At 41.3% G+C, this 25528-nt stretch overlaps 1 protein-coding gene across 4 annotated transcripts in view; it reads right to left on the bottom strand.

Annotated features, from left to right (window-relative positions):
• The window catches only part of LOC142497681 (ephrin type-B receptor 2), a 266775-nt gene that overhangs the window by 7669 nt on the left and 233578 nt on the right, over positions 1 to 25528 (bottom strand). The window contains exons 6-15 of one of the 4 annotated variants that reach the window (XM_075605791.1): positions 18010 to 18134; positions 13002 to 13164; positions 11499 to 11607; positions 10617 to 10729; positions 9751 to 9873; positions 8525 to 8772; positions 7913 to 8128; positions 3612 to 3761; positions 2121 to 2314; positions 224 to 379 (exon numbers count right to left, since the gene is read on the bottom strand). In XM_075605791.1, the coding sequence (XP_075461906.1) occupies positions 224 to 379; positions 2121 to 2314; positions 3612 to 3761; positions 7913 to 8128; positions 8525 to 8772; positions 9751 to 9873; positions 10617 to 10729; positions 11499 to 11607; positions 13002 to 13164; positions 18010 to 18134 (1597 nt within the window). Of the gene's footprint in view, positions 1 to 223; positions 380 to 2120; positions 2315 to 3611; positions 3762 to 7912; positions 8129 to 8524; positions 8773 to 9750; positions 9874 to 10616; positions 10733 to 11498; positions 11608 to 13001; positions 13165 to 18009; positions 18135 to 25528 lie in introns of all 4 variants that reach the window. The other 3 variants (XM_075605790.1, XM_075605794.1, XM_075605792.1) reach the window with 3 other exon arrangements.

Here is a 25528-nt window from a genome sequence, read left to right as displayed (position 1 = left end):
AAATTAACATACATAAAACATTGGGGGTTGGGGAAGATTCACAAAGCTTCGATAAGGGATATTGGTGCTCGATTCACGTTAGCTGCAATTCAAATCAATGGCAGTTAATGCCAATTGAGCTTTGATGAACCTTCGTGTTTGTTGGGTTGCATATGTCAAGAACGACTGCTGTGGCTGGCTCATGCCTAAGGAGTTTCAGCACCCCATGCCTTTTTCCACTTACTCCATTATCATTTGGGAGACAATGTCGAAGGAGGTGAAGCCAGCATTGGTGAAGCTTTCCTTGTACTGGCCCATTTTGATGGCATCCAACCATTCATCTACTGTGTTGAAGCTGGTGTAATCGGGAACAGTGCGGTCCAGCAGTGGAAGAGTCACTCTGAAAAGTGAAAAAAGAGGCTTTACATTAAATGATCCATAACATGTATAATCCGCTGCACACTTCTGAATCCAAGAATAAAATAAAAAAGTGACTTATTTCAAGTTGCACAAAACGGATTAAAACTAGGTTATGCAACTTCAAAGCCAGTGTCGATATCCCTATATCACTCTTCACTATGCCACATCTCCCTTTGTTAAATACATTGTTTGAGCCTTCAGTGGTGAAATGTACTACAGAAATCTTAGGCAGTTCAATGGTTTTTTTTGAGGGGGAGAAAGCACTATTGATAACAAAGATCAGATTCTTCTTTTTTTCCCCCTTCTCATTGCCAGACTTTCATTACACAGTCCTTTCTCCAATTAGAGGGGGGAAAACAAATACCTGTAAAGGGCAGCTGTATAAAACAAAATAAATCAATCAAAGTAGAAAGCGTGAAAATTGAATGTAAAAGGATTCAAGGAAACATATATATTTCCTAACAGAATGATCAGCTCTGCTCCTTGAATAACTTTGGAAAGTCAGGCCACTTTTACATAATCCTTGTGGCATTTTGCATGGCCTTCCTGCTTCACGCAGAAATATATTTAAAAGGCAGCGGAGGGATTAATAGGATGAAATTAAACGACGCGAAATGCATTATAATGGAGGACACATGGTTCTGTAATTTATGTACCAGTATTGTAAGTCAGAGGATCTGGGGTTTAAACACTGGCTCTTACGTCCATGCGCCTCGGGCAGATAATTGGAGAGTAAGCTCATTAGGACATAGCCGCGTTCCTGTATTGTTCTACTTCTATCCTAGATAAAAAACACACCTGCAGCGCTTCGTCACCCAAAAGCTCCAACATTTGCATTATGTGGCACTCTACGCTAGGATGAAGACAAACAAGGGAGTCCTTTGTGCAGTGTTACACGGTGTCTCCATTATTCTCCCCATCCCTTCTGGGACATTCCTGTATGAGAGCAGTAGACAGCCTGAAGTGGATCTGGGAGAAACTATCCTCACAGCGCTCCTCCCATGTCCATGTTTACACGGCTTCCCCTCTGGGACCTCGCACTAATTTGCCATCTTTCAGATGTTGTTACCTCATTAGGAGCCGTCATGTCCTGTCACTAATTCTTTCATTTAGTTGGCTAGGGGGGGGGGGGGGGGGGCTGGCCTCTTTTACAAGTGCTTTTAATGTTGCACTCTCCCTGACAAATGACAGTAGCGATAAATTGAGCAGGACTTCCAGGATAAAAGTTTTTAAGTACAGCACTCACATATAAACACAACACCCAGGCAAAGCTTCCCTTTACTAGATTGGCCCACCAAAGGCAGAACTTTGACAAATCAGATACCGTATCAAAGTAGTCACCTTTATGTAGACTGGTTAGGTAACAGGACCTACAAATCAGATCTGTACTTGCTGTATATCCATGCATCATGCCCCCATCCTCTAAAGGCATATGCCATTATGTTGGCAACATTATTATTTTTAAATGCATGGGCATATTGTGCTGCATATGCCAGAATGATATTGGCTCAAACTTACAAGAACCTGCAATCTAATTTTGTATACTACTGAAACACAACATATAAAGTAACTTGAATAGCTTAAACACAGCATGGGTATCTTTGATGTATGGGTGCAGGGGTATGCTAACCTTTACCATGTGTTTACTTGGAAAAAGTTTGACCCTACAAACGTGTTGCTATCTAGATAGTTGTATAGTAGGTGTTCCCTGCTGCACATACCCAGAAGAGAGAGGAGCCACAGCTTTCAAACTGTTAGGGTTGCGGATCATTTTGTCCAAGGTATTAACGATCTGCCCAAACTTAGGCCTATGATTTCGGTCCTTCTGCCAACAGTCCAGCATTAACTGATGGAGAGCATTGGGGCAATCCATAGGAGGGGGCAGGCGATAGTCCTGTTCAATTGCATTTATCACCTGCAATAAATTGACATTAACAAATCAATGAGAGGACATGAGTTATTGCTTCAATTGGATTGCGTTTACGCACATTCGTTCAATTTAATAAACATTATTAAATGAGAAATAATTAAAAGTGGCTGTTGTATGTATTCCCATACTCATGTCATGTAACCATGTGATTGAAATTTCTTACACGTTATAATGAGATATCCTTGTATCCCTATGATATGCTAATGCATCCAGAATCCTATAATCTTAATCTTATCTATTGGGAGGCATATTAAATCCTGAATCATTGTTGTGGTTTGCAAATAGTGGCATTTTAAAGTTGTTTACACATTCAGCCCATTTGCTGACGATTTGTTAGATTTCCGTCAATACAGTAATATTATTAAGATGAAAATGCTATCAGTACGATTTTATTAATAACCACTCAACAAAATAATTTATCAACTACTTCTTTTGTTTCTCTATTTGCTTCACCATAATTCTAGTGCATTAATCTCAAACATGATTACACACACGCTATCACACAAATTGAATTGTTTAATTAGTATTTGCTAGCAGCCTGCTTGTGCTTATTAAATCCCCACCTACATGGGGTGTGCCTTGCCTAATGAACAAGTACCCTGAATCATTAGCAAACATTTTTCCATTTTGCTATGCAATACCAAAGATAAAGAGCCACAAAGACAAAGCTTAGTGAGCATTATGGGCTTCTCAGCTCTCGGACGGGGTTGGTGGTGATTTCAGACATGATTTCACAGGTTATTTTCTCCTGTAAAGAAAAGTATAGCCGCGTTCAAGCGCATTTGGGAAGACAGGGAAAAGAAGGTTTCAGGCTCTGGAGAGATTAATTACAAGTTACAAGTCTTTCTAATTTGGCGTTGAGTGAACAATGAGTTTAATAGCTCCGCGCTGCAGGGTAGATGGAGGTATCCAAAGGGTTTGGAGATTCTCGGAGGCTCACTGTCTTCCTAACATCTCAAGGTCACCATGCTAATTTGCAATGAATGTACCAGAGCATTATGATAATAATTAATCAAGGGGGGAGGGGGGACACACAGAGCTGGAGACAGAGAAAAAGTAGTGAAATAAAGAAGAGAACAGGGGAGGGGAGCTTGATAAGAAGACTGGAAGGGCACAAGTCAGCAGGGCTGGGCTACAGAGACTCTACGGCCCTTTTTTGAGAGAGAAATTAATTCGTGATAAAAAAAAACAGTATTCCTTCTTGATGTTCCCTTGTCCATTATAAGACTACATAGATATGTTTAGTTGTGATAAAGGCACAGGGCAAGGCACTATATCTTACATCCTGATTGGTCATATCCCAGTAGGGCCTCTCCCCATAGGACATCACCTCCCACATGACAATGCCATAGCTCCAGACGTCGCTAGCAGAGGTGAACTTCCTGTACTGGATCGCTTCCGGGGCCGTCCATCGAATGGGAATCTTACCCCCCTGGAATAAGGAACAACAAAAGCAAGTGTGAAGAGAGGGCCGAAGCAGGGAGAAGAACACTCACAAAACATCCATCACTCAGGCCACGATACAATATGCTGTGAAGCCACCTTCCTCTTGCTCTTAACATTTCAGCTCCATTCATATTGAATTAGGGACTAAAATACTTATTCAGCTTTAAAGTGGAACTTATGTGAATTACCCCTTAACATATTGGCTTGCAGGGTAGATCTGAATTGGTTACAATTATTTAATATTTTAACGCACAGTGGAAATGGAGTATGAAGTTCAGAATATCCATTTTGAAAGCGAATGTCTTAAAAACAACAGGTTACGTATGATCTGTGTTACCAATAGATGCCAGTTCGTGTCCAGGTAATAATACTGCTAGGAAAAGCACATTCAGCATTTTTAAATCCAATCACACTGAGCAAGAACAAAATGGGTGAAAAGAAGGTCAGCTGTTAAATTGGCTAAGAAAGGGAAGCCTAAAAGATAGATGGAAAAGGAAAATGGAATAAAGAAGTCAAAGAAAGAAAGGAGGAAGAAAATGGACACAAAAAAAATGGATTTATGTTGATTCGTGTTCCCTATTTGTAGTTTTTTGCGCCAGTGTTTGAAACCACAAAGATGGTCACTGGGTCACGAGTACAAAGGTGCAATGTCAGTGTTGCAGACTTCCGTTTGCTGCCCAAGAGAGAGCATTTTACAAATGCTCCCCCCCCCCAAAAAAATGGGGGTAATATCTCAGAAAACCGGGGGTCCCAGGGCATCATGGTCTATAGATCAACTACAGGGGCCTTCCAGTTCAGGTGATTGAAACACCCCCCCCCCTCCAACAATAAAAACAACAACAAAAAACGGCTAACCTATACTTCAAGCTGGAAGAATCGCTTTGCTGCGAGTTTATTATGTGTTAAGAGAACAAAAGCTGGATAGCTCACTCTGTGCAAGACTTCCTAATCCCCCCGGTGCCAGCAGAATCCTTCTCCACAGCGACAAGAAGTCAAGGGCTACATTCAGTGTTGTGATGGGTTAAGACCCTGCCAACACCGTGGGCTCTTGGCTCTAACTGTATGTGAAAAGGAGGTGAAGCTGCTTGGAAATAGACTGGGCAGTGTATCAAGCATCAAAAATACAATAATCTGCCGAACCAGTCCTCCAGCCTGGTAAATGTTTGCCTTTACCCTAGACAGCCAGTAGGCAATTAATTAGTGGGACAATTGCATTGCGATGACAGAGACCTCGGAGTCTCGAACTCCCAAGCCCATGAAATGAAAATTCCCTGTACATTTTTGTGTGCGTGTGGGTTTTTTTTTTCCCTGGGCTTTATGGTTAGAAAGCTTGAGACATGAAAACAAAAGGCTCACAAAGCCAACCAGGAAGTCTGGGTCCACTGATTCATTTATTAGGATGAGTGACTGGGCCGCTGTCAGTTGGTGGTACCTCTGTCACTGCAGACATAAATCTTATAAATATCCTACTGTACTATGGACTATGAGGTGGAAGGTCATCCAACAAATATGTGGAATTCCTTTTATCCATTCAGGAACCTAACATTCTAGATGTGCCCGGTAGAATGAGGAGGGAGCGATGAAGCCCACGACTTTATTGGCTTTAGGATTAATATAGAAGCTTTGCTCTTCATTCATGGGAAAATTTCATTTGCAAAGCAACAACATTTTCCGGCCAGTTTCAGAGCACTGCGACTGGCCATCACCAAGTTATATAAAACAGAATATTCATTAAATATGGAACAACTTGACGGACAACCTGATACTGCAGTTTCAATGCTTGATTTGCATTTTCTAACAAAGTACTATAGATTTGTAGATGAGGTTTTAATAGGACCAATGTGGCTACAATGCATATTATACATGTCCTCTTTTCCATTTTTACACATGTAATATCCTGATGCAGCCTGTATGGGCATTTGCTTCAGAAGATATAGGCTCTATTAGAATACTTCACCTGGATTTTACCCATTTAAATGACATTACATGTGTTTGTAACACTCCCTTGCCTTGCTCCTTTACATAGTTACATAGTTACATAGTTACATAGTTACATAGTTAAATAGATGAGGTTGAAAAAAGACGTACGTACATCAAGTTCAACCTATGCTACATTTAGACAACAGATACTTTATCCTATATCTATACTTACTTATTGATCCAGAGGAAGGCAAACAATACCCCAGTGACATATCATCCAATGATATCTCATAAGGGGAAAAATGAATTCCTTCCTGACTCCAAGAATTGGCAATCAGATTACTCCCTGGATCAACATCCTTTCCATGTATAGTTATTTGGTATATCCCTGTATACCTTTCCTTTCTAAAAAGATGTCCAACCTTTTTTTTTAACAAATCTATTTTATCTGCCATCACAGTCTCTATGGGTAATGAATTCCACATTTTAACTGCTCTTACTGTTAAGAACCCTTTCCTTTGTTGCTTGTGAAATCTCCTTTTCTCCAACCTTAAGGGATGGCCCGAGTCCTTTGTACTGCCCGTGGGATGAATAGTTCTTTTGAAAGCGCCTTGTACTGTCCCGAATATATTTGTATATAGTTATCATATCCCCTCTTAGACGCCTCTTTTCTTTTTTTTGTAAATAAATCTAAATTTAGCTAGCCTCTCCTCATAAGTTAGCTTGTCCATCCCCTTAATCCTACTAAACCCCATGTAGTTGCACCCATGTCTCATAAATTGCAGTCACTAACGGACCTGCTGCAATTTCCCCCTCCAACTGCAGTGAAGATGGTTGTCAAAGTAGCCGGACGCTACGTAACATCATGACGCTACACGCCGCTGCGCAGCCACCTTCACTGCAGTTGGAGGGGGAAATTGCAGCAGGATGCCGGAAAATGTCGGAGACGCCGCCGCACCACACCGCACTCCGCTGCCACCCGGAGATTGACAACGGCAACCCGTAGCCCACAGGTAAGTGCCCGGTCAAACCCGGAGAGGTGGCAACCCTGCACGTGATTTAGTTAATTTATATATTTTCTCTTCTCATAATCATGGGTCGTTTCATTAAATCGTTTGCCCAAAATAAAATCACAACACTCATACACTTGACGCCAACACAACCTGACGCAACAGATGAAATCTTGCACTAGGAGAAGCAGCAAATGTCATATTTTCTTCTCTCTGCTTATCGAGCATCGGAACGATCTGATTGTAAACACAATGCAATAAATCGGTTTGGCCAATACAACTACATAAAACCTCTGAATAGTATATAAAAGCCCAGGGTTGTAAAGACTGAGCTCAGGGGAACTGTGGTAATAATAAAATCCTCTAATGTCTTGTTGTACATTTTCTGTAGGATGTTTTATCTGGCTGTGAGTTTCTCGCGTTTGTAATGAAGAGGTGGGCAGCTGTAAAAGCATTGGAGACGTAGAAAGCGCAAGAAATAACATTTAGATCATCAGGAGCCTCCTTCCCCTTCTCATTCTAAGGAACAAAACATAGGTTCAGGTTTCGGATATAAATTGGGCAGTAAATCAGACACTGCTGGTTAAGCTTCCTTCAGTGACTTCGCTTCAGCATGATCAGCGCGTCCGCCGCGACTGGCTAGCGAGGTTCGTGACATACAAGTTACTTAAAAGGCCGGGTGTTCTTGTATCTCAAAGCAGCAAACTAGGAATACAAATGTGCGGTTCTTCACATAGGGGCATATTTATCAAGGCAAAAGTGGAACCATTGTGGAGGCAAATCAACTGCACAATATGTATCAAAGAAAAAAAATCAAATGTCCTGTTTTGATACATATGGTGCAGATGCTTTGCCCTATAATGGCACCACTTTTGCAATGATGCTCACCGAATCTTAAATAACCTTCTCTAATTCCATGACGTGGTTGCAACCGACCACGTTCTGCTCTTCTCCAAATTATTTGTGTTTACTTGATAGAGTGCAGATTCAATCCCCATGAATGTGTCTGTCTGTTTTCTACAGATCACCAAGCATACCTCATTCATACCATTATCACATCGTAGAGTGGTTAAGCTGCAGACAAGGACTCAGAGTATTGGCATGCAAATGAGCATGGAGTAGAAGTGTCATCTTTAGCTACTGATCGACTTTTTTTTTGAACATTGCTTCCTTGGAACTCCTGAAAAAATTGAATATTGTCACTCACCAGAGCACTGGTGTAAGTAGGATCTGATGTATCGTCCTCCAGAAACCGGGACAACCCAAAGTCAGACACTTTACACACCAGGTTACTGTTCACTAGGATGTTGCGGGCTGCCAGGTCCCGATGGACATAGTTCATATCTGCCAAGTACTTCATGCCTGCGGCAATGCCCCTCAGCATCCCCACCAGCTGGATCACGGTGAACTGCCCGTCATTTTGCTGGGGAAAAAAAAAAGAATGAAATGAGACATTAGGAAGCAAAGTCAAGCCCCATCTGTGCTACTCTTCTGGACCTGGTAATGGCTACACAGTGCTTTTTCAGCCTTTACCCTATAACTTGTTCCTACTGGAAGGGGCTGCGGGTGAGATGATTATGTCCCATATCTCTTGCTGTCAAAATTACTCTAATCAACTCTTTGGATACCCAATGTCATATAAAATTCAAAGATGATCATCCAATTTTTGAAGCACCCTTGGAAAATAATTGGTTAGAGATGAACAAGCACTTAGTCAATACAAGTAAGGTTTTTATTATATCTAGACATATAGGCTGCTTCTTTAGCCCTGTCTTGCCCGATCACCTGCCACGACATATAAGCAATTAATATCAGATACCCGCAAGAAGGAATCCAGAGATCCGTTTTCCATGAATTCTGTGATGATCATGACAGGTGAGCTCTTGGTAACCACGCCTTCCAGATGAATGACGTTGGGGTGGTCAAACTGTCCCATGATGCTAGCCTCGCTAAGGAAGTCCCGACGCTGCTTCTCTGTGTAGCCCGATTTCAGTGTCTTAATGGCCACAAACATCTCCCTCTTGCCTGGCAGCTTGAGATGTCCACTGCAAACTTCCCCAAACTCTCCTAAAGAAAATGAAGTCATAGGAACTCAGTTGTAAACAAAGCCCCACCCATTGTTATGCCATAGCAATGCAATCCCTTTGACCATGCAGTGCACACAACACACACACACACACACACACACACACACACAGACACACACACACTATGTTTAGTGCAGCAGTAACACAGTAACAGATACAGGAGCAACCTTTCATAATGGCTGTCTCACCCACTACTTTTTTTATTTACTTGTTTAATCATTTATTATATTTTGGCATCATGAATTTCTGGGCAAATTCTTAAACTTACATTATTAGAAATATAGGGCAGAATGATTCAACAAATTGGGTTAACATGGGGATTCTGTAGTTGCTGGGATTAAATTGTGAGCTGGAAGTTGAGTTCTTAGGAATGAAAACAGTGTTTCACAAAGATGTATTCTTGCAATCTATACTAGATCTAACTAAAGACACCGATGAATTCAGTCCATTGTCTTTCGAATGCTAATTATATGAAGGTGAGGATATACTGACAGCATGATTGCATCTGAAAAAAATGCATGGGTGATATCACCTGATGTCAATTCTGTATCAGCTAACCTGCCTTGCTTGCCTGCCCACGTAAAAGTGCATACATAACAACATTTGTGGATTTGTCTCAATGTTATGCCACAATATGTCTACACATACAGTAATAAGGCAATGTACTGCACTGTATGTGCTTAACAACTGGTAATGCATCTGATTTACATCCCTTCATTACTTGGATAACACATTTTTAATTCTAGTGGTAAGTATTTTATACATGGTTCAACTTCAAACCAACTTTGTAACTGTCCCATCAACAAACATACAGGTTCCCTATATCTACCTTATTTCTGCCCTAAAGCAACCCCTTCATTCCCGGATAGAAACCTTCAATGAATCAGCCCTTGTCTTCTACAGTGGTGATATTATGTCTCATCATAGCACCCTAAGATATGCATTTAATTATGCTTACCTGCTCCAATCACCTGCTCAATTTTCACACATGAAATGTCAATTTCCTTAGCAAATTCTCTAACAGCCTCATTAGGATCCTCATAGGTAAAGGGATCAATGTAAATCTTCATCCCTGGAGTCACTGCGGCAGTAAAAAAAAATAAAAAAAAATCTCTTGAGGCATGGTAAAAATGAGTAAAATAGGAAATGGAAGAACTGAGCAAAGGGAAAGAGAAGATACAGAGGAGAATATGGTCCACAAGCTATATACATCCAGAGATAAAGCAGGGAAGAGAAATGACAAGAGATATCCTTTTACCCTCTGTTGTTAAGTTGAGGCTAACAAAAAGAAGCAGTGAGTGTGAAAAAGGAAGTGTGCATGACAAACATGAGAGTGAAATGTAGATTCGAAAGATAATCGAAAAGGTGCTCCAAAACTTGTCTATTTACTGCTGTGGCTCTCCCCAATGTACAGGTTAGTTCCAGCCAAGGAAAACGTACAAAATGATCTCCACTCTCAACTTGCTGTATCTAATGTCCTCAGCATTTAATCACTGATGGAGGCAAAGAACTCACGCTGTAGGTTCTTTCACAGCTTAGAGGTTGTGTTTATTTATGTGATTTGGGATTTTTTTCAATTATTCTGTAGTTTCTGAAGGATAAGAGCAAGTGAAGATGGTCACCAGATTATATGATTGCCCTAAGACTGCAAACATACTTAGGGGGTGGAAGGGGTATAACAATTTGTTTAACACCAAGAACCAAGAAGAAGGTGGCAGACGGAAGGGCATCCCTGGGTTACAGAGTCAAGCCAAAGCAGATGCATGGGTTGGCGGGTGAATGTGAGGTGACCGTGACATTAAGGGAACAAATCAACCAACGAACCAACGAGAGAACGAGCACCAAGCCCGGGAGAAGGCAGTCGGTACGTACTGTGGCCACTGGTATAGTGCTGAAGCTTGTCGGTGTACTCGGAGTCGGCTCTCTCAAAGCCTCGCCTTCTAGAAAAAACACAAACAGTACTTAACCTGGAATATCAAGGAGCCAACAAAATACAAGAGACGCATGCGGTGCGTTTGCTTGAAAAAAAGTTGCCATCCACTCTAAAATTCAGATGGGGATGAAAGTAAACGTGTTGCTGTTACTTAAAAGATAATTATTATAAGACAGAAGCTATTTTTTTCATAGGTTTAAGATCACTTTTAATAAACCAGATCGAGATTCCTGGTGTCTGCACATGGCTCCGTTGTTTGTAATACAACTGTATTAGGCACTTGTAGACCGGACGCTAATTCTTAAATCAGTAAGAGTCGTAATTACAGAAGTGACAGCAAAACAATACACACATGAAGGTAAAATGTACTGTAGGTAACTTTATCTTAACAACTGTTGGAGATGTATAGAATCAATCATTAGATCAATCCCCATTGGCATACATTCACATCTCTTATTGCCAGAGAGGCCTGCAAGATGTTGCAAGTTTATGTAAAAAATAAATAAAAAAAAAACACTGGCTTGTTAAGGGAAAACAAAACAAAAAAACACTGGCTTGTTAAGGGGTAGTTAAAACGCTCATATTTCAAATAATTTAAAAAAATAATATTTTTGGCATAAATATGCCAGATTATACTGGCAAACCCATGAGCGATAAATCATGCAATGATCGGACATTACAAAATGGCTACCGACATCTGTTGGAAAATGGCAGGCCTGATACTCGGCGAGGCTAACCTGACATTTGAGGAGTGAGAAGCAGCGCTACATTACCTGTTACAGACGATGATGATAACCACCAGAGCGATAAGAAAGACAAATCCTGCGGCGGAAGAACCGATAATAAGGGGGAGTTTCTCCTGGAAGCTGCTCTGGTATTCCGCTAGGAAAAAAGCATAAACGGTGATAAGTTTAACCTGTGTGTAAACAGTCACAGTATACAGCGGGTTTTCAAGTAAACAACTTCTCCTGCTCATTCTGGGAGTACAATTCAGAAGATGTATGTTTTAAGAGTTATTCCGCCATTCTAAATGGTTTTGGAATCTCAATGTGCAGGTATATAAGCTATTTCTTGTTTGAACAACACCCAAACCTTGCCTCCAGCAACATTTAGAAAGGGTTTTCAATAACACCCACCAACTACACTGCCAGTCATGCTATGTGTCTCTGGCATATTGCAGTAGTTGAGTCTGCTATACCAGGGGTGGCCAACTCCAACTCTCAAGGGCCATCAACAGGTCAGATTTTAAGTATATCCCTGCTTCAGCACAGGTGGCTCGATCCGTGGTGCAGTCATCGAGGAGTTGTCCACGCTTGTACTATACCATTTTATCCACTACTAGGGTTCTAGAAGTTGTATTGGTCTAACAGGTTTGTGTACGTTATAGTACCTTTAAATGAGCCAGTAGTTAGTTCTGCACTGTGTCTTTAGAACTTCACATGAAGATATCAAATGCACAGAGCACATTGTTACATCTTAGGCTACGGCCCCAGTGTCGGCTGCTGCACGCGCACCTTGCGGGCTGGCGGCGGCGCATGCAGCTGTGTAAACTGCGATCTCCGGTCAGTGGTGAGCTGCAGGAGTTTGCGACGGGGGTGGGGTACGTGCGTGGTGGGGATGTTGCAGGTTGCGTGGTCATGACCTCACACGGCTGGTTCGCACTCATTGGCTGAACAGCCGAGGGGAGTGGCCAGCCCTCCGTCGCAAGTTGTAAAGACAATTTTCTTGTCTTTGCAAAAACTCGTCGTAGAGCGCGGCTGCCAAATGCGCGCCAAGGTACATAGTGGGCCCAGCCCCATTGAGGGGCGGTTCTTGTTCGTGCAGCGCACGCCATAGCGCGCGCTGCAGCATTTACTGGGGACCGAGCCTAAGAAGAACTCTACGGTTCGTGCATTGGAAGGTAGCGCTGCCTACACGGAATTTGCAACTTTGACTTGTATGGACATAAAGAAAATTGGGGGACCTAATCGCCATTTTTAAAAAGAGCTGTTGTCATATTACTACCTGTGGAATTGACTCTCAGGGGCCTGCAGGGTTATGCTGGTTTTCAGGGGGATATCCCCCGATGATTTTTTTAAATACTAGAAAAGAGGCTAAAAACATCCATGGGAATTTGTGAAGTTAGTCAAATAGTTTTAGTGTAACCACCCCTTGAACCTCTCTTCCATCAAACACCGCACCCCAGATACGAAACGGTTTATACCCACAAATAGTTTGCCGAGCAAGAATGAGATTGAAATAGCCGCAGCCTCTCGTGGTCTCTGGGATCTCCTTACCTTCAGTCATGGTTTGGAAGTACATCTTGCCGCTGTACCTCCCATAGCCTGCCACTGTGCGTGCCCGCACCTGGAAGACATATATGGTGCCAGCTTTCAGGCCTGGCACTATTACAGTGTTGGTCGAACTTTTCACCACAGAAGAGTTGTGGTCAGTCAGGTCCTGTTGAAGACACACACGGTGAGTTATAAGGCAACACATCAATAATAGTGAGAAACATGTGTAAAAATATTAGTCTGGCAGTGTGAGCACCGTTACTAGGATGACAGGATAATGTCTTTAATCTGTCCCGTCTCACAGAGACTCTGTCCCTTCTTCAAGTGTACTGTCACTCGAAGAAACAAAATCTCTGCGGTTTCTAAAGCTCTGCGCACCATTATTTCACCTATGAAGAACTCTTTATGTTGGCCCCTTTAAATGTACCACAACCTAAAACAAACCTGACTAGAAGTGCCAAATGATCTTCATTTCTCATCACATTCTACATACCCTCATCTGCACTCTGCAGCACATTTATTACCAAAGCTAAATAAGAAATAAGTAGTAGCACATGGTGGGCTGCTTGCTCAATTTTGTGTGTTCCCAGAACAAAGGCAACAGAGGTCAAAGTCTCCCCCCCCCCCCACCTTTTGCTAGGTACATCCCACCCAGCCAAAACCTCAGTATAGATGCAGCAATCACTGGCGCAGAATAAGCACCCTTTCTGCATGTGGTAACAAAAGGCTACTTGTATCTATGTGATCCTTAAAATTACCTTCCTGGTTGGAAAATCGTTCTATGAGGTAACACTTTAATAGCGGAAAAAAAGTTAGCAAATCTAGTAACTGCTTGAGTCAAGAACCCAAGCATGGTTTCCGTCTTGTAAGACCACTGGGGCCTTGCAAGGCGTGTCCTTCTTCCCTCCCACCGGCTGTAATCCTTCATGGCTTTGTTAGCCTTAGACAAACCGGTTGTACATCTGTTGACCGAGAAAAACATGCAACAAAAGTGCAGGGCACGGTTTGATAATCAACTTTGTTTAACTCTTTTGCTGCTACTATGTACTTGTTATGCATTACTCGCCAATGTTTTATTCTGCCTTCCAGCACTGAAAGGGTGGAGATTGCATTTAAAATAACAACATGCAAAGATAATCTTCCTTTTTGGGAAGCCAACTGGAATCTCTACCCAGGACAAGACGCGTTAGAATAATATTTTAACAGGTGCTCGGGGTACTCATGCAGAAAATGTTTTACTTTGACATACGTGGCTCTGACTGTACGAACAGGCATGGGCTCCCCAGGGCAGAAGGTGGGTCATTATAAATCTTGTTTTTTGTTCCCCCAATACAACGTCTGGTTAATAGTAGTTCCAAGATTAACAAAACTGATGGGTGAGGAATTCAGTTAAGGTGCAACACAGGAAAACACTACTTTCTCCCTTTCTTCCGCAGGGCAGATTAAACATAGAAAATGCCAAGGTTGTGTGAGTATATGTGGGGTGTTCACACTAAACTTTTTATTTTTTTGGGGGTGGGGGGAATACATAAATTCAACAAAAAATAAAAAAATAAACATTTGCAGCAGAGGTAACACCATCCTGCCAATATCTCCAAATATTTTGATGGGAATAGTGCAATAGGAACAGGTACTACAAATGCAGGTGTAAAAGAGAAGCTATAAACCCAGAGCTATAGTCTGTCTTTCTACAGGTGCCAGAGATTATTGGCTGTCTTTCTCCAATGCAGAAACAGGTCAAAACCGAAGGGGACCAAATATCCGCAACACCGGAGAACAGATTAAGGAATATAGTACAGATCTGAAACGCCATCTGCCAAAGCATCATAACAGTGTTTGGAACGGTTATGCACAAGTTGATGAACATTATTAAAAGTATTTGAGACCATCTCGTAGATACTCTTGCCTTCATTGGTATGCATTTAACTATTATGTTAACACCAGTATCAAAATTGTGTATTCCTTTGTAGTATTTGCTAAACTGTTCTTTTGCTCTCTGTTTTACCAACAAGTCTCGAAAACCTTGGGCAGGGTAGTTGTAATGCTGCACATCTCCTTAATAAAGTAATTGTGGGAACATGATTCCTTGGAGCCCAATCCTACCTTTTCCCGTATTTTACTATTGTGGAGATATGTCAAAAGCCCATAAAAACAAGATAACTCAATTCCTTTCTTGCACCAAAGAGGTAGTGACATTGCAGAGACCTCCACAATCCAAAGCTCTGGTCACACGTCATGAATAAATCCTGCCCAGTCTAGTGTCCCTAGTAGGTTCAGGTCATCTATAAAAGCAAGCTGAATGGCCATCACTCAGCACTGATTACAGAAAGCTGAGAGACTCCAACACCTCCACATAATATTGGTTACGACAGCTAAGAGCATCTCAGAATGTTTTACAGGACACCTGCTGCCAGAGCAATTTATACCTCGACACTAAATACTCAGAGCGCATTAAAATCAATGCAGTGGCTCCCTGCCTCCTGTGGAAGCTGATAACGGGTGAGAGGTAGATTTGTGCAACGGCGGAATGCACCCAATGTTAACACATGTAGAGGTGGTGACCTTCGGGAGAGTGATTCCTGTTTGGGTTATCGCTCCATAAGAGTAAAAGGACGATAAAGCAGGAGTTGAAAGACATGTACCAATGAGGCCTTCCGGTCCTGTCTTCATTGCCAAACCATATTGGTTCGACTGAGCCCCCTTAGTGTATCTGATTGGAGTCTCTGACAGGGAACACACACTCGAGATAACTGTTTGCGTGTAGACTCAGGATCAGTCATGTTCCTGCCCCAAACAGCTCTTTTAATAGTTTGCCCCAGCCCCGTACCGATTGAACATTTTTCCCTCTCATATAAATGACGTTACTTCTCATTTTTTCCATTCAGGTCACATACTTGTGACAGCGTTCAGTAGTTTTCCGTTTTTGGGAAAATAAGGACATCAAAATATGTTTTGTGCGTCCTTCAAACTTGCGGTTTTACCAAATCGCATTTTATAACTCAGCTACAATCTAAGCTTGGTTAATTGAGCCACTGACTGTCCCATAAGAAAATCAGTATATTTTTCCAAGGTCTTTTTTATTGAGTTTTTAACAGTTATTCCTTTAGGCCTAAGTTTGTAAAGCTATTAAACACATCTTAAATTACGATATGACATAACCTTTAGTCATTGTAAAAAAAAAAAAAAAAAAGGTGTTACAGGGTTCCTAGTTTCACTCTATTGCAACTCCAACGTGCAAAGTGAGATTGGAGCTATAAATGGAACAGTTTGCAAACCATGGGTCTCAACTGTGGTGCCGAATTACTTTTAGTGATAATAAATGGTGAAATCAGAAAGAAAAACAAAAAAAAGTTTGCACACCCCTGCCCTAAAGGATTACATTTATTTTTATGGATTCTAAAATGCCATATAAGAATGTCGCTGAAAATATGTTACATTAGGCTTTTAACGACATATATATATATACACAGTTCAACCCCGTTATAACGCGATCCGTTACAACGCAAATCCGCTTATAATGCGATGCAAGCGTGGCTCCCAATTTTTGTATTTATGAATACTTTATAACACGATTATTGGTATCTTAAATACTTTATTGGTCAATGCATACAATTGTACATTATTTCTAACGCGATCCGCTTATATCGCGATGTGATTGTTTGGACCCCAAGCACAGCGTTATAAGGGGGTTGAGCTGTATGTATATATATATATTTTTATATATATATATAATATATATATATATATATATATACACACACACACACACACAGATATTAACTCAATTTGTGTGTGTTCAAGTCAAGATTTTTGTTTGCAAGATTTCCATACCATGTACCAGTCAAAATTAATAAAACCTTTTATACAAAAAAAGGCAAATCAAGGTTAATTTGCATTGCATTGCATTGTTACGGCCAGGGAGTCAACTCATGTTTGATGCTACTATCTTGGCACTGTACAATTTCAATGTCCTTGTAAATACTTTCTAGATAGCACTATGCCTTTGCTATATAAAAGTAATAGTATTTTTAGTAGGAATGTTACATTCACACGACAGATGTAATTTCTCTCACAAGCGTCATTTTGCATCAGAAATTTGACAATGAACTGTCTGCATGTTTTGTACATGTAACACTGAGTGGAAGGGACACCTGATGTGGTTTAGACATCATACATACTGTACACAACCATAGTTTGTCCTCTATCCAGCACATGGGGAAACATAGGAAAGCAGGAATACAATTCAATCCACAGACATAGGCCTCAGAACAGTTGACAGCAGTGCCAATATTCCCAGCATTTACTAACTGGGACATATGTTGATTTGAGTTTTATAAAGGCACGTGGACATTAGGTTACGTCTGGGCTTTTCTGCAGAGCCATACAGTAAAGGCCAGAATCGATCGAACAGCTTGATGAACAAGAAATCTCCTGCCTCTATAAAAATGAGTCTTAACGACCAAATACAGGTTTAATACAACTCTGCGGTGCAACAAAATGCCATTTTGTGTTCCGTGACTCGGGTGTCCTTTCAGTTTGAAGTGTTTCACCGTTGCTGGGGATATTTCATATTTTGTTCCTTTTTGGGGGTGACTATTAGAGAACAGTTACATAAGAGTAGTGAGGCTAATATTAAATGTCCCATTTTAGATATACTAGATATCCTAGACCAATTCTAAGGGAGGAGTGGTTCAGTGAGTAACGACACTGACTGGCACTGAGTTTGAAGCAGGGGAGCCGGGTTCAATTCCTAGTGTCAGCTCCTTGTGACCTTGGGCAAGTCACTTTATCTCCCTGTGCATCAGGCACCAAAAACATATAGATTGTAAGCTCCACAGGGCAGGGGCCTGTGCCTGCAAAATGTCTCTGTAAAGCGCTATGTAAAACTGTCAGCGCTATACAAGAACATGCTATTATTATTATTATGCTGAATCCCCAGCTTTGTGCAGTCTTGAATATGTCACAATTACAGGAATCCCACCAGTGGATCCAGTTATGGTTCACCACTTACCTTCTCATAAAACAGAAGCTCATAGTCTAGAATGACTCCATTGGGTTGGTCAGGCTGAGACCACGAGAGGGTGATGCCGTCAACCGTCCGACTGACTTGGTGCATGATGGATACACTTGACGGTGCTAAAACATTAAAAAGAAGCATTAAAAGAAGCAGATAAAGGTGATGCAGGAGAATGTTAAAAAAAACCACATACGATCCCAAAAGTAAGAAAGAAGGAAAAGGAGAAATTATTTAGCGTTAGAAGGGGTAAGGAAAAGGGAAACCGAGAATTCATTTTATGCATTTTACCGAATTAGTCCAATGTACTTTAGAGAATCATCAGAGCGGAACGCTTATGCTCCACGCAATGAAGGGCACCTGGCAGTCCTGTTGTGCAGCACACTCACTATTGTATGGCTCTGCTGTCAGTTTGAATTGAAGCACTTGCCTTATTTGGCAACTTTGGCTGTGCCGCATCCAGATTCACTGACCCGTTATATCCTCATTGACCATTTACATTTTGTATCTTGCTGTATTAACCACTGATTCGGGGAATGTTGCTACCTTCGGGACTGGGACCCCCAGCTGTCCCAGTACATGCTCATTTTTTAAGATGGACCGAGAGGGTGGATACCTTTAGGCTTTTGACATTGGGAATGCCACTAAAACCAGCAGTCAAGGGCTTTAACCTTAATGACCCAACACTATATAAAGTAGCTTTGCTTCTACTATATGCATTAGGTTTAATGGTAGCATTTGATTGCAACATTTGCCACTCTAAAAAAATCTTTATATAATCCACATCTTATCGCTATACAACAAATGACAACCTTAGTGCGCTTGGATAAATTAATGTAGCATTATCAGTTTGGGTACAAACAGATTGTGGTCTAACCAGATGCCTCTTGCTACATTTAAAATATTTTTGTTTTAAATGACTGATTTTAAGACCATAAAATTGAAACCATGAACAGAACTGACACAATGCTTTAATGGATTAGATTTACCATAAATATGTTTTCTATCATAAAAATACCTAATTTAAGCATTACTGTGCCTGTGTTTAAGTACATACAGTATGTACAGAACATAAGGCAAGGAAAGAGAATGAGTTGCAAGTCACTTCTCAGGGTCCTTTACATATACCTTGATTAAGTGCTTTTAAATGTTTTTTTAAATATTTTAAACGATGGGTATTGAAATGGAAAAATTTAAAATATGACTCAGAAATGACAGAATGTGAACAACTTCTAAATGTGATTATCACCATATGTTTGCAAAAGTCAATGCACCATTATATTACTTTTATTTATGTAGAGTTGGACTTATAAAAAGACTGTAGGCCTGTGTATTACAGGAATGTAATACAAAGCAGTGCATCTGATAACCACTGAGAAATCTGTATGTTAGCAATTACCATCAAACAGCCTGCTGAATTCCATACACATGTGCTGTCTGCCAATTAGCAAAAAGTCTCGTCAAGAGGTTAAAATATTAAATACTAGAGTTACCCACTGTATCCTACCTAGAAACAGAAATATGCCACACAAAAGTCATTACCATGTTGAGAAAGGTGAGCCCAAGTTTCTAGTTCCTAACAACTGGTGCTCTTTTGAGATACAGCTAAAGCCAAACAAATTATACAATAAGGAGAACTGGTTTCATTAATGCTGTCACAAAGGTGTTAAACCAGGGGTAGCCAACGTCAGTCCTCAAGGGCCACCAACAGGTCAGGTTTTCAGGATATCCCTCCTTCGGCACAGGTGGTGCAGTCGAAGACTGAGCCACCTGTGCGGAAGCAGGAATATCCTGAAAACCTGACCTGTTGGTAGCTCTTGAGGACTGGAGTTGGCCCTCCCTGTGTTAAACTATTTTGTGCCAGGCAGTAAGGCCTGTTGAGCCTCATATTAATTGCAAGGAAATACACTTACGGCACTTGTAGCACTAAAGCAGTTAAAAGGTAGAAGCTATAGACAGGGAAACACTCTCCCCCTTACTTGGGAAAGTTTCAGCCCATATCCATGAAGTGGCAAATAAGTGCCATGTTTACTAAGCAGTCTTCTGCCACAACACGCCTTTGGATGCTGGAAGACACCTTACTGAAGTTCTTCAACTTGAAAGTGTCTTGTGCATGCTCAGCAGATATGGTCCTAAATCTTCCCAGGCTAGGGAAACACAATTTCACAACATACTGAACAGGGGCCTATTTATAAGACCTGTATTGGTGAAGAAGGAAAGGTTGCAGAAGATGATGAAAGCTCATCAGAAATGTGGTCTCTCTACTCAAACCTACTGTGGAGAAGACATTACGAGATGAGCATTAAGGATAAGCACGGATATCTGATTAAGTTTCATGAATAGGAAGACGTAGAGTTTATCAGCTGAAATATATGATGGGTGGGTTTCAATGTAAATCGTGAAATCACATTGTTCTGGAAAACAGGTGGGAGGTGAGGGAAGGCTATAAGAACGGAAAGTAAAATCCATGCCGGATGTGTTGGAAGACTCTATTAACCTTTGTGGATACAGATTATGTGCGTGTATTAAATCATATTGGACAATAATTGTAGCATAAATGATTGCATGTGATTTTCTGCCAAGTCTTCAAACAACAAATTGGTTTATAAAAAAGAAGTCTATACAGAACGCAGGCTAGTTTAATGGTCCTGATGTTCTTCAACTGATTACGATGCAAGAACTGCATCAAACACTAAAACAAACTTTATTTGAACTTTCAAACATATGACACATGTTAATAAGGTTGACTTGGTTTTCCCCAGCCGGATGTGACCAGTCTATTAATGCATAAAAAGGGGAGGAAAATAATTGGTAATACATGGTCAATTTGTTACATCCCAGGATAATGTGTCAAGTAACTCATCCCAGAACTAATCCCACTACAGCACATATACACTCCCAAAATTAAACACGGACACGAGCAGCCTTGTAATTCTCCTTGAGAGGGAAATTTAAATTGGAAATGATGTAAAATAGTAAATCTGGGCGTTTGACGGAAATCCCCACCCATCAGATGTATCAGCATGATCCATGAGCCTATCATGTGGTGCAGAGAATTATAGGTAGGGGCTATTGATCAATAAATGACACTGTGAAAAAACATCTGTGTTGTTTGGGTGCTGATAGCGATGAAAGCATGGAGTATAATATAGGACCTACCACCATAAAGGGGTTAATCATATTGCCACAGAGAAGAGAAACTTCCTCCACACAAAGTTTGCTCCTTAATCTGTCACACGGGAACCCATCAAGTAGTGGGATCATCTTCCAGCCTTTAGAGGAATAGCTCGGCAGGCCTGTCCCAGACCTGTCTGTCCACACCCTATCCTGCTCACAATGAGATGGGGCTCATCTTCACAGTTGCTACTCTGATCTGAGTCCAATCCGTTCCCAAAGAATGGACTGTGGAAAATGCCTTTGTTCTGGCTGTGCGATCGCAACATGAGTAACTCTCGATGAATTGAACCCGGAAAATTATCTTAAATCCCAGGCGCCACGGTCCAATTCTGCCAAACAGCCGTCTTTTTATGCAGTGGCGCACTACGGATACAGACTCCCCCTCTACAGGTAGCTCCTGGAATATCAACTCTTAGGAAGACTTCTGCTTGCATCACGAGATTGTAAGGATGTCTGGACCAATACGTAAAATCCCATCTAAAGACCGAAACGTCTTATTTGCTTTGCCTGTTGCTACAGCAAAGCACTAGGACACTCAGATATGGAGTATGGTCACTTAAATAATATTACTAACCTCCTTTGCAACTAGTACTTTCTTTCAGCATTTTAAGAAGAGACTTTTACGGGTCTCTAAAATGAATGCATAGCATACACTATCCTCCATCTTTCCCAAGAACTTACTACTACTGTACCCTCACAGTGACAATACCACTTTCATGAAGCAAGTGGTCTGCAGTAATGAAGAATCATTTACTCATGTTCTTCAGTGCACTGCTCTAGGAATTAAGAAGCTGTTCACGTACAGGAAATATTTCTATATATCTCTGCCAACCCATATTTCCATTTTGTTGGAAGATAGATCATTTGGGGTAATACGAATATAGACATTTGCCACACTTGCGGCAGGAAGTGAGGCAACAGTAATTATTGAAAGATATTTTTGTTGGACTCTTCTAGATCAGGGGTGCTCAAATCCAGTCCTCAAGCCCCCCCAACAGGTTAGGTTTTCAGGATAACCCAGCTTCACCACAGGTGGCTCAATCATTTCCTGCTTCATCTCAGGTGGCTCGATCGGAGGCTCATGATTAAGCAACCTATGCTGAAGTGGAGATATCCTGAAAACTTGACCTGTTGGGCAGCTTGAGGACTGGAGTTGGGCAGCCCTAGTCTACATGAAGCAAAGCTGTAGACCATTAGAAATATTTCGCTTTAAACATTTTGTGAGGAATGCTTAAAGCCGCAATCTCCTCCTATTTTCATATAATATCTGTCTATATAATTTAAAAATATATATATTTTACATTATTTGAATTGGTGAGTCCGTCACAGCTAACCCATGCGATCTTTAGATCAGAACACACACTGGTTCCTGAGATACCCACCTTATTAGCTGCTAGCTTTCTTCCTGGATATTCTAAGACGGCCACAGGGGTTGTCCAATAGGAAGCCTCAGTTATCCCCCTTTAAATGTTGCTGCCTCCTATTGTCCCAATGGGACCAAAGCCGATTTGGCTACTATTTTGATTTCCAGAATGGGAGAGAAAACAGCAGCAACTCCAAGGTCAAATATCTTGGGAACTGTGGGATCCCCGGAGCTAAAACCAGCGCCGTTCGGCTCCGGAGCACCCCCTCTTTCTAATTTGGTGAACAGCGCAAACTTGAAAGACAAAACAAGTCAAAGGGATTGCTGCTTCATCACGAAATGCTGCATTACCCCTTGGTGAATGAAAACTCAAGCTTATACCATGTATTTTTCTATTGCTGGCAACTGACAAGCTGTGTGTCGTGATTAATCAGGAACCAGTATGTGACTGAGTGGCATTTCCCCCGTAGCATTTTCAAATGATTGCTTTACTAAAGGCTGCAGACTTAGCCTGTCACTCAGGCCCTTGGGCTGTACACCGGAACTGCCTTTTGCTCTTCTATTGTTTAAGGCGTGTTCCTTCCAGTGTGCGTCCCGATCAGCACAGGTGTTGCCTTCACTTCTTCACCTGCCTCTAATTATTCTCGGAAGGGGAATTTAGCAGGGTTGAGATGGAGTTGTAGGCACATCTTTCCTGCATGTTCATGCCTTGATATTGCTGAAGCACGCCTTTAACGTCCACGAAGCTCCCAATAATCTCCGCACTCTTGTTTCTTTGCCTTCGCTTCCTTGCTGGTTTCCTTCTTCCTTCACATTCAAGTTGAAGTATTTTGCCTAATGTCTCCTTTGTGCTTTTTTTTTTTTTTTTTGTAACGTGTAAAGAATTAACACCAGTGTTACTTCACATGGGAATATGAGTCACTCGGTGCCACAACACCCGGTCTGTGTATATCCAGTGGAGTCATGCTGGGGGGGACCAAAGCATAGAACACACGATTTTGGCAGACTGGCCGGTTTCCACCTTATCTCCACCATCTCAAAGCTCATGCATACCCATCAAGAAATCAAACCAGCCTGCACACTTTCTCAGATTTCTCCCAAGATCCTCTCTGTCTGCCTTTTGAGATCACACCACTACTTTAAGCAGCTTTAACTGCGTCCACCCCCCCACAGCTGCCATGCTCTGACTTTGTGTAACCCCTTCTGCTTCTGCCCGCCAATTGCTGCTGGTGCCTGTGCTCCCAACGGGTAAATAAAACATGAGACGTTAGGCACATCTTTTTATGAATCGAGCTCCTGAAGTAACTCTGGCCCAGACCCGGACACGCCAGCATTGTAGACAGTAGTGACGGCTCAATGACTGCGCCAGGTTCTTTATGAAAATAATGGAGAGATAAAATGCAACAATCTTAACGCTGCAAAACATGTGAAATCTTATGTTTTTAATGTTTTTTTTAAATAAATCAATCCGTTCTGTAGTATTAGATAATAGCAACTATGTTTTTTTTTTTTTACATTTTTTATTCAACTGTTAATGCCATTTGTAATGAGTTTTAAAGCATCCTTTGATTTCTATAGCAGGTTTTAACCCACCTCTCCAGCAGTGCAAGATATTTGCAACACTTTCCTGTTTGTGATCATTTGTTGCAAATAGAGCTACAAATTGTAACAATAGATAATGTTACCGTAGTAATATAAAGATACATTGTAGCTGCTCAGTTACACCAACTTAAAGCAGCCATTATGCTCAGCACACAATCAGAATTTTGACAGATTGATAACAGAAGCACCAAACAATTGCCAGCTTAGGTAGGAATGTAGAACGATACATTGTCACGTGCTTTACATATACAAATAATAGTTTTAAAAAGTTGGAAAGCAGTATTGCTGCTGTAAAGGGGATTCCCACTCGGCTTACTTGTACACTAATACATTATAGAAGCATTGGTAATGAGTATGAGTATGTGCAGCCCCCATACCCATCTTATGGCTGGAGACCAGATTCAAAAACATGACTGTGTCCCCTATCAACAGCTGGAGATGATGATCCGCAGAACGCCGGCGGAGGAATTTCACATGGGGAAAGAGACGCTGGTTTCTTTGTACTGGGGGGTTATAATCAACATGGCAGACAACATCTAAGCAGTGTACAATTGTGTCTACTTTAAAATTTAGGTTCACTTTCAAGAGGAGGAGTCTGGGATGGGAAGTGTGTAGTGATATGCAACACAACACAATTGTGTAGTGTCACATAAATAGGATTGGTGAGGCAATTGCTTATTCACCCTGCAAACAGGCAAAACTGTGCAATATGACAAATAACAGAGACAAGGACTCCTCTGGGATTGTCCACCAACCAAATATTAAACTTCGCTGTTAATATATTTACATTTAAAATGAAGGAAGCAACAATATACACAAGGACAATAATTACACCTTAATCCAGTGGTGCTCAATGTCCCCCTCCCCCAACAGGTCAGGTTTTCAGGATATCCCAGCTTCAGCACAGGTGGCTCAATCAGAGGCTCAGACTAGGCCTCTAATTGAGCCACCTGTGCTTAAGCAGGGACTGATTGAGCCACCTGTGCTGAAGCAGGGATATCCAGAAAACCTGACCTGTTGAGGGGAGGCTGGAGTTGAGCACCCCTGCCCTAATCAGTGCTTAAAAATGTAATCAAAGACACACAGGTCCCCTTCTCTGCCAATAAGACTAATCACTATATAGAGCCGGGGTGGGTCTATACAGAGGAATTGGTAAATGCGGCCTAAATAGGCAAATACATTTTACATGGAAACCAATTCAGAGCAAAATTTTAGATTTGGTTTGAGTTCAATCCAAGGGGAGTCCTGTTCTCTTTTTTACATATGCCCCTAATCCTCCATCCCACCACTCCTCTCCCATATATTAAGCCAGAGATTGCATTCTCTTTCTTTTTGACTGAACTGTGTAATATCCTTAATTCTTCTTATTATTTT

The sequence above is a fragment of the Ascaphus truei genome, chromosome 6 (assembly GCF_040206685.1).
Source record: "Ascaphus truei isolate aAscTru1 chromosome 6, aAscTru1.hap1, whole genome shotgun sequence".
NCBI lineage: Eukaryota > Metazoa > Chordata > Amphibia > Anura > Ascaphidae > Ascaphus > Ascaphus truei.
The sequence above is the reverse complement of the archived record's forward strand: the minus strand, read 5'-3'. Positions and strand labels throughout refer to the sequence as shown.